This window comes from Silurus meridionalis, chromosome 4 (assembly GCF_014805685.1).
Source record: "Silurus meridionalis isolate SWU-2019-XX chromosome 4, ASM1480568v1, whole genome shotgun sequence".
NCBI classification, from domain to species: domain Eukaryota; kingdom Metazoa; phylum Chordata; class Actinopteri; order Siluriformes; family Siluridae; genus Silurus; species Silurus meridionalis.
In genome coordinates, this window is record NC_060887.1 from 20937408 (window position 1) to 20951118 (window position 13711).

General features: G+C 37.1%; 1 protein-coding gene across 7 annotated transcripts in view; it reads left to right on the forward strand.

Moving 5' to 3' along the window:
* ulk4 (unc-51 like kinase 4) overlaps positions 1-13711 on the forward strand; it is a 100970-nt gene that overhangs the window by 20254 nt on the left and 67005 nt on the right. For all 7 annotated transcript variants that reach the window (XM_046846508.1, XM_046846512.1, XM_046846514.1 and 4 more), the window contains exons 20-22: positions 5591-5752; positions 5868-6050; positions 10717-10844. In XM_046846508.1, coding sequence (XP_046702464.1) covers positions 5591-5752; positions 5868-6050; positions 10717-10844 — 473 coding nt within the window. The remainder of the gene's footprint in view (positions 1-5590; positions 5753-5867; positions 6051-10716; positions 10845-13711) is intronic.

Here is a 13711-nt window from a genome sequence, read left to right on the forward strand (position 1 = left end):
TCCAAACCATAGTCATTTATACTCATGAATATGGTCCAATACCAAAATCCAATTCCAGGTGTTTTGTTGATTAAGCCTAGCGCTCGTCACACTAATGATCAGATAACACAAAATGACAGCGATCTGGAAGTGTTTCATAATTAATAATGACAATCAAAGCAAAGCAGACAACTAGCTGTGCTCCCTGTGAATATATAAATGCAATCCTTCTATGGGTAATCGATCTGAAGCAACACATGTAACTGTGAAATGCACTTTATTTAAGATCAAGAATGAGTTTAGTAGTAAGCACATGAATGACCAGGGAAGCATAAATATTGCCAAATAAAATACTTCAGTTAATTTCATTTTAAATATTGCTATTGACTGGTACATTTACTTGTTTTCATGCTCAATCTAAAAATATGGTGCTGATGCATTCTTGGATAATAGTGTACTGTATGTCAAATTAGTTCCTCTGTTGAACTCAGTTGGCATTGGGTTAAACCTGATCCTAAAGTACCATGTCCTGTACATTTTGTTCCTTCTGTAACACACCCACTGTTATCTTACCTGATAAACAATTAGTGTGTTGCACCAGTGTTCAAACAAAAAACCCGCAGGCTTTATTACGAAACACTGGTGTACACTGCAAAGGAAATGAAGAGAGAAAAATATAATAATGAGACAGTGAGATATCTTTGTGAAAGCGTATTTTGTTGTATTTTTTCCTTTTCTTTTTTTGTATGTATGAAAGATGGTTGATGCAGACCGTAATGCCTTTAAAGGGACCTTTGAGGTGGGTCAGCTCAGGAAACAGGGCATGCAGGTTTTGTGGATAGAAAAGAGGTAGAGAAATTCAGCTCGATATAGTAAGTGTGTATTATTATCAACACAGTATGTCTGAGACTGAGAAAAAAGACTGTTCTTTTTCTTCTAAAAAAAAAGTTCTCAATCCACAGTGAATGCTCTTAATTTAGAGTGAGAAGGAGACTACTGTGTAGACTGAATTCCAGGTCAACGTGTGTGTGTGTGTGTGTGTCTCTGTCTGTGTGTGTGCATGCAGCACACATGATGAAAGGTCTATATGCACTCATCCCTTAAGTGGCATGTATTAAAGCCCTAGGCTGAAACCAGGCATCACAGTATTTCTCCATTAAATATTTATAACACACCCACTCACACCGACAGTGTGAATATTCCATCTCCTGCTATCAGGCCTCTATGATATGATCCCCCTACACGGTGCTGACCCTGGTATGACTCGGTATAATTATCAGTTCTGGGCTGTGGTATAGACCACTCAATCTGTGTCTCTCATCTTCTGTGTCATGTCATGCTATGGCACGAGCATCTTCACATGCTTAGTGAAGAGACCTTTCTAAATCAGTCATGAGCAGTGCAGTATAGACAGCTTTAGGGCTTTCGATTCAGGAACAGATTCATTTACGGTTGCATAAGTCACACTTTCGGATTACTGATTAAGCAGATGACTGGGTGCTGTGTTTACAGAGTAGTACACATGCTTTAATATATTTCATTCTGCATGTCATTTAAATGTTTATCATTGAATTCACTAGCTTAGTAGATGTTTTTTAAGAAAACGGATTAAAAATAAATCTATGCATATGCCATCTCATGTTTGTTACAGGCATCCGAGTGTGATGTTTTGAGGCCACATTAGTGCTAATGAAAGTGTGTTTGGTTGCATGATTGGCTGTGAGGGAGGATTAATGGAGTCGGGAGAGCGTCTGGGGCGGATGAAACATTGAGAATAGTGTAATGAAAGCACTAGCTGGCGAGACTGATTTACATAGCTTTTTATTTAGGCCAGGTGTGCTGCTCCTTCAGATGGACACAATTGCTCTTTCTGTCTCTCTCTCTCTCTCTCTCTCTCTCTCTCTCTCTCTCTCTCTCTCTCTCTCTCTCTCTCTCTCTCTCTCTCTCTCTCTCTCTCTCTCACTCTTTGTGTGTGTGTCTCTCTCTCTCTCTCTCTCTCTCTCTCTCTCTCTCTCTTTCTCTCTTATCCTTCTCTCTCCCTTAGACACCACACTATATAGACTCTCTCTAATGGATTTTGTGTACTCTGCTTAATTTTTTTTTTATTTGCGCACACACACACACACACACACACACACACACACACACACACACACACACACACACACACACACACGCTTTATCCTGGTAAGGGTCATGGTGGATCCAGAGCTTATTCTGGGAATGTGAGGACAGTTCCCCTGCTTGGCAAAGCCAGTAGAACACACACATATTAACACCTAAGGACAATATAATGTAGTTAATCAACCTGCATGCTTTTGGGAAACTGAAGGTTTTAAATACTAAAGAAGCAATGGGAAAATCCATGCGAACTTGTTGAGAACATGCAAATCTTATTCAAAGACAGTTACCTGAATATACAACTTGGATCGGATCCATTGGAAAAAAAAAGATTCAAATTAATCTTCTTCTCTCTTTTCTTGATAATTGTTATAAGAACATCATGCTACCTAGTTCGATCAACTCTTTTGGTTAACTAGAATTTCCACTTATGCTCAGCAATGTGTCTAATGTGGACAAGCACTTTTATATTCATGCTGTTACCCTACAAGCGCTCAAGCTATAGCGCAGAATATTTTCGTGCAGGTTGCCAGGCTACAGCTTGATCAGTTGTGAAATTAATGAAGCAGCTACTTTTCCTAAGAGACGCATAAAACCCCCCAATAAAAGTCCGAGAATAATGTGTTATTTTGCAACAATTAACCTACACACCTTTACATCCTATATGTAATGAATAAAACACAACTAGGTGTACTCCTTATAAGAAAATAATCCGCGGTAGGCTGTGTGACGTGACCTGTGACCACCTCATTATTTTCTGATAACAGCACATCTTGTGTTTTATTCTTTTATAGTTTTTTTTTGTTAACAGCACATATACTTTAACTGTTTATCCTTACATTTACTGTTCGATGTTCTAGGGATTAGCTGCCGCATTAATTTTGTAACGCTGTACGCTCTTAATGTTTTTATTGATGTATAATTTATTTTAGTTGCTATAGATAATCTACAGAAGGTTGCTTGTAGCTATTTCTATAAACCAGCGAGGAGACTTAATCATTGAAAGCTATTTTTGTTGATATTGGGGACTAAAATAAAGATTCCCTCAGTTAGTCAGGTTGTACAATGTGCTTGTCATTGAAGCTTGAGAATTGTTTATTGCAACATATCACCTTTTACTGGAAATTTGTTTATCGTTCTGAGTGAAACCAGCACTGCAGATCCCTATCCAATCTAAAATTTTAGCGATTTTCTGAAGGAATCTGATCCACTTCTGAACTGTAAAGGTGTGGAGTCAGTTATTTTGTTAGGTTTTGTTTGGAAATGCAAATGTTTCATAAACTATTGTGTCATTTGCATATTCTTCGTGCATGATGCATCTGATAGGCTATTCTATTTTATGATGCATAATTACAAGTAATAATGCAAGTTTACTGCACAGCTCAAGGGTTCCCTAGTCTGATCCTTAGCTTGGATTCTGTGCATGTTTGCCATGCAAGTTTCCTCTAAGTTCACCATCCAAAACGAATGTAGGTGAAATGGCATTTCCGAATTGTTCCTAAGTGTGAATGTGTGTGCAGTCTGCTCTGTGACAGGTATCCCATACAGAGTAGAGTGTTCCTGGGCTAGCCAACTAAATCCACCCTGATCCCTGATCAGTATAAAATAGCTTTTTGAATAGGAGGGAATATTACAGATGTCTGCACTACACTAACAGCTATCACACCCTGACGAGTCTACTTGATTAAATTCATTCCCCAGAAAGGATCCAATTATGAAACACACGATTTCTTTTAAAGCTTTCAATAGAATCTGCAGTTATGCAGTTGTCAATAAAAATTATTGCAGTGTGTTATTAATCTATAAATTAATGAAAATTGATTAAAACCTCATGTACCTGAACTTCTACTGTGGAATAGCACACAGGAATGCTGATTCTGTAGATATGAATTTGGGGGGAAAATACATAATTCTGGTAAACTATGGCTTGAACATGGCCTTGGGCTAAAGTAGAGCTGGAATGCTGAGAAGGTGAGTGTGTGTGTGTGTGTGTGTGTGTGTGTGTGTGTGTGTGTGTGTGTGTGTGTGAGAAGGAGAGGGAGAGAGCTACAGAGGAAGTACCCCAGAGAATAGCTGTCCTCATCTTTTTTTCTCTTAATGTGTACTATGTAACCCCAAACTCTGACACTGTATAGATTTGGGCTGTGCACTCACATGGGAGGTAGTGTATAAATAAACATATAGGCAACTCTATAGCAGTATGGTGCTCATGCTATGCATTAGAAGTGGCTTTTTTGTGCTCTGTCTCATGCTATTTATTTATCCAAAGGACATGACAAACAGCAAGTCAGTGTTGTTTGTAATGTGAAAATTAGTCTTTTGTGCCCTAATAAATCTGAAATGATCATAGGAAAGCTTTGCTGTACATTCAATAAATTGTACATCACAAAACAAATTGTCATACTATAGAATTCTCCATTACTGTAATGAAAGGATCCTTAATGCAAACCCGTATTACAAAGGCGTAAATGCGCTGATGCCCGGAACCGCCTCAGAATGCATTCTGTTATGGAGGAACCTTGTATTTAAGAGTGGAGTTTTATTTTCTCTAGGTCCCACTTTTTCTGAAAAGGCAGATGTACCAAGGAAAAAAAAAAGTGCCTGCTCCACATCCCTGTTCCAAACTTGCCCTCCAGCAGGCTGTCAATCATTTTCTCTGCGCTCCTCCTCAGCTTCAGTTGTAAAGTACCACTCTAACCTCTCCACAGAAACATCGAGTGGGCCCGAGTTAAGGCAGCAACTCTGGATGCAGCTGTGTTAGACCGTCTTTGCCCTTAACACATTAGTATTGCGTTTGTGTGTTCTACTATACATGTGTGTTTTCAGTGCTCTGATGGGGCACTTTTATAAACTGACCTGAACCTTGTCTTTCCACCGAGACAAGATTCGCCGGTGTTATTGCAGCGAAAGCAGGCCGATTGCGTCGGAATAATGCGCAGAATAACTGTGCCTCAAAGATATTCCCACATTGTGGTATTTTTCCTTTTTCCATGTGCTTGCTGCTTGTTGAATGCTGTTAAATCTTTAATTTCCACTCGTTTCAGCCACGGAGAGGGATGCTCAAGGACACACGGCTTAGAGAGAAATACCAACACAAATAAGTTTCAGCTTGCTGGCCTTGGCTTTGCTTAGAAAAGTTCAGGAATTTATTCACTGAGAGCTGATGTTTTTGAGGGAGTATATCCCAATGATGTAATTGCATGAAACCTGGAAGCTGCTATATCTGCTGCTTTTATATTTGCATATTACAATAGAGAGGAATGAAATCCTACATATTTGAATGTAATACTTTCTGTTTAGTTTTATCTTAGATTGTGTTCGAGAAGCAGGCCTGTTGTTGACCTCAGATGAAACCGCTGTAGTTCTTAATCGTGCAGCATTAATTTAGCAGCGCTTATTAATGAACGATTTAATACTAAAAATAGGTTGTTCCAATGCAATGTTATACCTGATGAAGTAGCATGTAATATGGTTATAACATTTCACACAGGAGGAACTGGTGGTGAACCACATGGCAGCAAAAATCCTCGAGAATGTATGTAGTAGACAGTGTCGGTGTGCTCAGGGCTTTATCACGGCAGAAGTGGGACCTGCCCTCTGGTATCTGTTCACTCACTCGACTCTGGACGCACTGCGGGTCAGTGCTATGTCTGTAAGTAGCACTTTTCAATTTCTCTCATTTCATTGCACTGTATAGAGTCATTTTTGGGGATTGTCGGGTTACTAATTCTGACTGAAAACTTTTGTGACATGTAATGTTTCTCAAGGCTCTGTGTAGAATAACCCGCCAGTCAACGTCAGCCTTCCAGAGTGTTATTGACAAGGTTGGATTACCCAGCATCCTCGGCAGCCTGGCATCAGGAATCAGCCGTGTGCAACAGCACTTGCTTACCATGTTCGCCGCCATGTTGGCATCCGGAGCACACTTACAGAGACTAATACAGGACAGAGTATGTATATGCACACACATAAACACATGAAAACAAGAACATACTGTTAATGTAGGACTTTTGATGAACACATTCTTAACTCATTGTATCCAGAGCTACACAAATCTAAGACAACTAAAAACAGGATGCATGTCAACTAAACAAAACAGGGAAAACCCTGATTATCGTTCTACAGAGCCGTTCATATAGTCCACTCTTTTGCTCACTTATTTTTAAATTGGTGTATTTTATTGTAATTTGAGGTTGTAATCAGCACGAACATGTCATTTTTATTGAAAGTGATTATGTTGTCTAGTATTCATTGGGAAATAAGTTTGTTTTTTGGTTTTGATTTTTGATTTGGAATACAGTATGTGCACATCGCATTTGAAATTCTGTCTGTGACTATTGCCCATGTTGTTGCACTGGAAATCTGAGAGCCATGAAAATGAAACCTCTGCGGGAAAATTGTAGTGAACAGACCTAGCATTGACCTGTATTGACCGTGAAATAGAAACTTACCTATTCTATCCAGAGGAGTTCAGACAGGCGTAGTCTTGACAAGGTTTGCTGAGGCATCTCCTTTATATTTTTATTTATTGTTATTTATTAATAACATTTTTGTTGTAGCGAGTTTGCTAAGCACCTCAGTGCAGTGAGTGCTCAACCCGCTTGCAACCATTAACATTTCTGTAGAGTACCACTGACAATAAAATAGGTGTTTGTTGTATGTAAACGAGCAGTTTCTAACCAAACTGCACACTTTGTATCCACACCTGTCATAGGTTAGTCAGTGGGGATTTTAAGAAATTACAGATTCTGCTCTTTACAGAGCAAAGAATACATGAAATAGTTTTGCAAGCTTTTAAAAAAATAAAATTACAAATCCACTTTAACGTTTTTAAATAGAAATATATTTATACCTGTTTCACTGAACATGAGCTCGCAATGCAAACAAAATAATCCCAAAAAGTGAAAACCCCATGCTGCTTCTGACTACTGGTTGTTATGTACCACTTACTTTCTCAGACAGCTAATTGGTCATTAGTACTGATACAGTTACTGCTTGACTAGTCTTGTAAATGATAGTTATCCACCACAACTGGATAGAGATTTAAAAAACAAACATTTCCATTATTCTCTTTGGGTATATATAAACATATTATACACTGATCTTTAGCTCTCTCAAATTATTTGATTTGATGGTCCCTGTTTGCTGAATGAATTACTCAAGTTTTAGTTTGTAATTTACAAAACGAAGATAAACGCTTGATTTTTAGTGGTTTGGGCATCATACCTTTAAAAAGTACAGAATTCTTTTGCGGTTTCTTATTCTGGTGTTCTAGTAGACCTGAAAATGGAGACATATTTACATATTCTACCAATTGCTTCCAGTGCAATTGCCCCTTATTTATCAAAAAGCAGAAACAAGCACAATTTTGATTTCTAGGAAAAAAAGAATCTGCATCTGATTCGCAATCCTTCCACACATTAATGACTCAAATTCAACATCAAGCAAAATTTGACATACACCTTAGTGAAAGATATTCAATCTCAGGTTTCATTAACTTCATACATTTCACTCATTTAAAAAATACTAATTTAAGACAGATTTATTTAATCCTTTATTTATTAATAAAAGTTGGTTTCCCTGGTGGTCTAGTGGTTAGAATGCGGCGCTCTCACCACTGCGGCCCGGGTTCGATACCCGGTCAGGGAACCAACCCCAGCCAATAGGGTTGCACAAGCCTTAGTGCCGGTCCCAAGCTCAGATAAATGGGGAGGGTTGCGTTAGAAAGGGCATCCAGCATAAAAACATGTGCCAAATCAGAACATGCGGATGATCCTCTGTGGCGACCCCTAATAGGAGAAGCCGAAAGAAAGTTTTTTTATTTATTATTAAAAGTTCAGTGGGTTTAAAGTTTACAAATATCTGGATTACAAATATTAATGAAATGACTTTTAAAGGTTTCTGATTGGCCAAATGTCATGATTAGGATTTCATTCTATCTTAACTGTGGCTGTGGTCTTGGGCTGTGGTCTTTCAAGACCAAGATATTTCCAAACAAATGAAGGTACCACAAGCGTCTGTACAAACAATTGTGTGCATTCACTCTTGGGTATAACTGAATTGTGGTCTAAAAGTTTCAGCTGAATTCCAAGACAACAACAAAAGAAAAGGAGAAGAGTTGGGTATCGGCTACCAAACTAACACCCACTTTAAAATCACATTGATTTTAAAGGTTATTTTGCTAAAAAAAAAAAAAAAAAAGCCCTCACTCTAAGACCAGCATAAAATAAAACAGACTAAAGTTCTGTAGACAATAGCATTTCAGTGAGTGTTCTGAGGAAACAAAAATAAAAGTGTTTGACCATAATAATCATCAGCATGCATACAGAAAAAGCCTGAAGCTTTTAATCTAAAGATACCATTCCAGCTGTGAAACATGGTGGTGGCAGCATCATGTTGTGGGGATGTTTTGATGTAAAGTTTACTTTTGTTGTCAACAAACAACTTGGTCTTTCATCAGGACCACAAGCATGCTTCCAAAGTCATAACAAAATGGCTAGAGACAACAAAGTAAAACTGTTGGAGTATTTTGACCCACTAAAAATCTAATATTTAAATAAAAGCGGAAATGAAATAAATTCTCTTGGGCATTCATTAAAAAATATACATCTATACATAAAGAAAATACACTCTTCTTGACAGGAATTGTGTGGAAAAATAAAAAAAGGGTTTTAATTAATGTTTAGGTAAATGTTTGGTCTGGTACAATTGTGTAATGCACCTATACACAAAGGTACTTTACTAAAGGACTAGCGAGCGAAAGTTCAATAACGCCTCCGAGTCACAGCTACCAATAAAATGTCAGCATTAAACCCTATATTTCGGTAGAAGGTTCTTGTATGCACAGTAAAATTCACATAACACGTTATTTATTATTTCTATTGTATACAGTTGTAATTTATAATTGAATTGATTTTGAGAAAATCTACATTTCACAATCTAAGGAAAGCGTGATTATATAGATCGTACAGATGGAAAATGCTAATTAAAGCAGAGTTTAACAATAACAAAGATTATAACAAATTGTTTCTGCAGTCAGAATTGACAACACGCAGCTTTGATAAATAAGGGCCAATTGTGTTCGAGAACAGCAGGTTTTCCCCACCATTAAGTCATCACGAATGTCATTTTCAATTCAGCAAGATTGACAAACAGTAGTCTGCCCTATAGCAAGGTTCATTTCAATGGTTCAGTGGCTCTGTACTCTTTGGGGGGAAAAAGGGATTCATGATCCAGGTTGACCTTTGTAGTCAACAGGCTTAAATAAAATAACACTGAAGAAGATGTATACTAGTATTGTTCATCCCACTTTAACATCTACACCATTATGGAAGGTAAATAAATAAATAAATCACAGGCTTTATAAGACACACAGATAGATAGATCATTTCCTAGTTATCTTAATCAAGCATTTATTCAAAGTTCCACTGGTTAGATTTGTTTGTTTGCTGTTTCAAGGTAACAGTTTAGGAAAAAGAAGCTGGAGTTAAAATCTAACAAAGGTTTTTTTTTTTTTTTGGATCATGTTAAATGTGGTCCAGCCTTTGTACTGAGCAAAATTTTCAAGGTAACCTTTAGTGAAACTTGCATCAGTGCAGGGGGATGCACAACAAGAAAGTGAAAGAAATGCTAAAAGATTGTGTAAGTCATTCAGAAGTAATAATAATAATATAGGAAAATAACCAACTTTGTGTGTGCATGTATGCATGTGTTTGATATATATGTGTGTGTGTGTGTGTGTGTGTGTGTGTGTGTGTGTGTGTGTGTGTGTGTGTGTGTGTGCATACACACAAGCGCTTCCAGTTATTTACTTACTCTCAATTTAAAGACTTAAGGCCAATTTTCGAGCGCTTGCATTTGCAATTGAAGAAGCTGATCAATTGGAAAATGGGCTGTAGACATTGATTTAAACACTACTATATAATGCCTTTGAGGCTGCTTATGATTAACAATAGCAATTTAGTTTGACCTGCATCCATTTGTATGTAAATTTCCAATTTGACATGGGATTTAAAAAAAAAATAGACAGGAGTGTATGTCTTTGGAGTGGAAAAACTTCTTCTCCACCAATTATACATCGCTATAGATTTCTCTGCTTAATTCCCTTGACAAATAAAAGGCCAGAGCAGCATGTGTTTATTCATGCATTGTATTGCCTGGAATTTAAATTTCAATGAAGCACGGGGCGACACAGCTAATTGGGTAAAGATGTGCAACAGACTCGAGTGCAGCTTGGAAATACTGTTGATGTATTACAATTCATGGCAAGGGATTGATGATTTTGAAATTAATTAACTCCCATTCTTATATCGTATTTAATCACAATGTTTCTCTTTTGACCATTGTTCTCGATTATACAGATGGAGAAAGCTAATCAATTCTTTCTTTTTTTGCTGCCACTAAATGCTGTGGAACTCATTAGCTTATTAACCTCTATTTTATGTCAAGTGTAGTTTGGGGGACATTTCAGTTCCCTATAGCACCTTGTGTAATTAATATCACCTGTCAAATTGTTGCCAAACATTATGACTATTGTAATATGTCCATAGACATTTAGTCGAATAGCACTGCTTCTTTTTTTTTTAATGAAGCTCAGTTGAGTGGCTCACTTTGCAGGATTTTGTTGTGAGGATAATCCGTTCTCTGGAGAGTCCATCTTCAGTCATCCGAGCCAAGGCCTTCCTGGTGCTACTGCAAGTTATCATGAATAACCGAGAGAGCCTATTGCTGTGCTGCAACTCCAGGTAAACAACATTTATGAGAATTTTGGAACCAACATATTTGGGAGGTTGTATAAATGTAAATAAAAACAGAATGCAATGATTTGCAAATCTCAAAACCCATATTTTATTCACAGTAGAATATAGAAAACATATCAAATGTTTAAACTGAGGGTATGCGCCATTTTAAGGGGGGGGGGGAAAGGGAATTTTAAATTTGATGGTCGCAACACAACTTAAAAAATATTTGGGACAAGGTCAATGTTTACTACTGCGTAGCATCCCCTATACATCTTGGAACAGTCTGTATACATCTGGAAACTGGGGAGACTTACTGGTGTTTTGGGAGAGGAATGTTGTCCCATTAAATCTGTCCTTTTATGTGCAACAATACTCTCTTTTCTTTATTAAAAAAATGTGCAATAACTTTTATTCATTTTATTTATTTTTTTATTATTTTTTTTATTTCCATGTGCAATTGGAAGCTTTTGTCACCAAAACAAATTCCCCGTAAGTGCAAACATACTTGGCAATAAAGCTCTTTGTGATTCTGATTCTTCTCTGATACAGGATTTTAGCCTTTATTGTCATTTCATGATGTAGCAAATGTTTTTGGTGAAATGTCTGGACTGCATAAAGGCCAGTTACGCACCTGGTTTTTCTTCTATGAAGCCATGTTGTAATAGATTTAGTATATGATTTAGTATTGTCTTGCTGAAATATGCGAGGCCTTCTCTGAAAAATACATTTTCTGGATAGAAGCATATGTTGCTCTAAATTTGTATATACCTTTGAGTGTTGATGTGCATCTCCAGATATGCAAGCTGGACATTCCATAGGCACTATGCACCCCCATTCCTTTAGAGATGCAGGCTTTTGAACTAAGCACTTATATCAACCCGAATGGTTCCTGTTCTCTTTAGTCTGGAAGACGGCTCATCCATGGTTTCCGAAAAAAGAAGTTTAAACATTTTATTCGTCTGACCACAGAACAGTTTTCCACTTTTTCTCATGCCATTTTAAATGAGCTTTTGCCAAGAGAAGATTTCTGAATCCTGTTTACACATGGCTTCTTCTTCACATACAAATTTGACCTGCATTTGTGGATGAAATGGCAAACTGTTTATAGACATTGATTCCTAGAGGTGTTTCTGAGTTTTTTTACTTTATTTTAATTTTTACTCTTGTCCCTTGCACACAGAGATCTCCCAGATTCTCAGAATCTATTGATGATATTATGTAAAGTCTTTGTAATTTTATGTTGAGAAATACTATTCTAAAATTGTTACACAATTTGTGGATGCAGTTTTTTCGCAGATGGTCTGCCTCTCTATATTTTTATACCCAATTCTGTTACCAATAATCCTAATTAGTTGCAAAATGTTTCTTAAGCTGTTTCTATTAAGTATTTTTTCATATTTTTCTTGACCCCATCCTGACTTTTAAAGTTTTTTGCAGTCTTCAAATTAAAATTGGCCGTATTCTTTCCTTAAAGTGGTAAATTGCCTTAGTGTAAACATTTGACATGTTTTCTATGTTCTCTTCTAAAGAAAATATTGGTTTATGAAATTTGCAAATCATTGCATTCTTTTTATTTGCGAATAGCACAGCATCCCAGAGTTTTTGGAATTGAGCTTGTTCTATATATTGTATAATAGTAATTTTTTAAACATTATACCTCAAGTTCACAACTTTAGAAAAATCTGTGAAAACTTTTACAGATGGATTTTCATACATGATCACATCAGTTTGTTTTATGACTGTATTTAAGGTTTGGCATCATGTGCATTATTTCATTACTGACAAAATTAGCATGTTTGCAGATGAAGATATTAATATACTATAATATAAAATATAGTTTTATTTATGTAGATTAAATATCATAAAGCAAATATCAGATGTCTAGACCCTTTTAATCTTATATATGATAGACAATCTCATAATAAGAAGTACACTTACAATATCTCACAAAAGTGAGTATACCGCTCACATTTTAGTGTCTTGTAAAGGGACAATACTATAGTAAATAATCTTGGATATATTTTAGAGTAGTCAGTGCACTGCTTGTATAGCAGTACAGCTTTACTGTCTTCTAAAAATAACTCAACATACAGCCATTAGTTTCTAAATAACTGGCAACAAAAGTGAGTACACCCTAAGTTATAAAAACTGTACGTGCAAAGCCACATGTCCTATTTATCATGTTTCTGTTCGCTTGACAGGACTATACAAATTTGTGTATCTTGTATTAGAGCAGTTAAAATCTGGTGCTTTAAGTACAGTTCTCTCATACTGGCTCAGAAGGTGTCTCAAGCATGTGTGGTGACACCCTGGTGAGGATTAACAAGAAAATTGTGTCTTGCTTACAGTCAAGCATGGTGGTGGTAGCATCGTGGTCTGGGGCTGCATTAGTGTTTCTGGTACTGGGGAGCTGCGGTTCGGGAAACATGGATTCCGACAAGTACTGTGACATTTTAAAGCAGAACGTGATGCTCCCTTTTCAGAAACTGGGCCGAACGAAAGTTTTCCAACATAAAAAAGACCACAAACACACCACCGAGCTGACAACTGACTTGCTGAATGGAAGCTAAAGCTAAAGGTGTTGGAGTGGCCAAGTGTTTCTCCAGACCTGAACCCTATTTAACACCTGTGGTCATGTTCAAGCCAAAGATGGAGAAGCACCATGTGTCCAACAGCCAGCAGCGCCATGATGTCATTATGGAGGAGTAAAAGAAGATCCATGAATGCCATGCCCAGGAGGATTAAGGCAGTGCTGGATAACAGTGGTCTTCACACAAAATATTGACACTTTGGACACGGTTTTGACATGTTCACTTAGGGTGTACTCACTTTTTGTTGCCAGCTATTTAGATAATAATGGCTGTATGTTG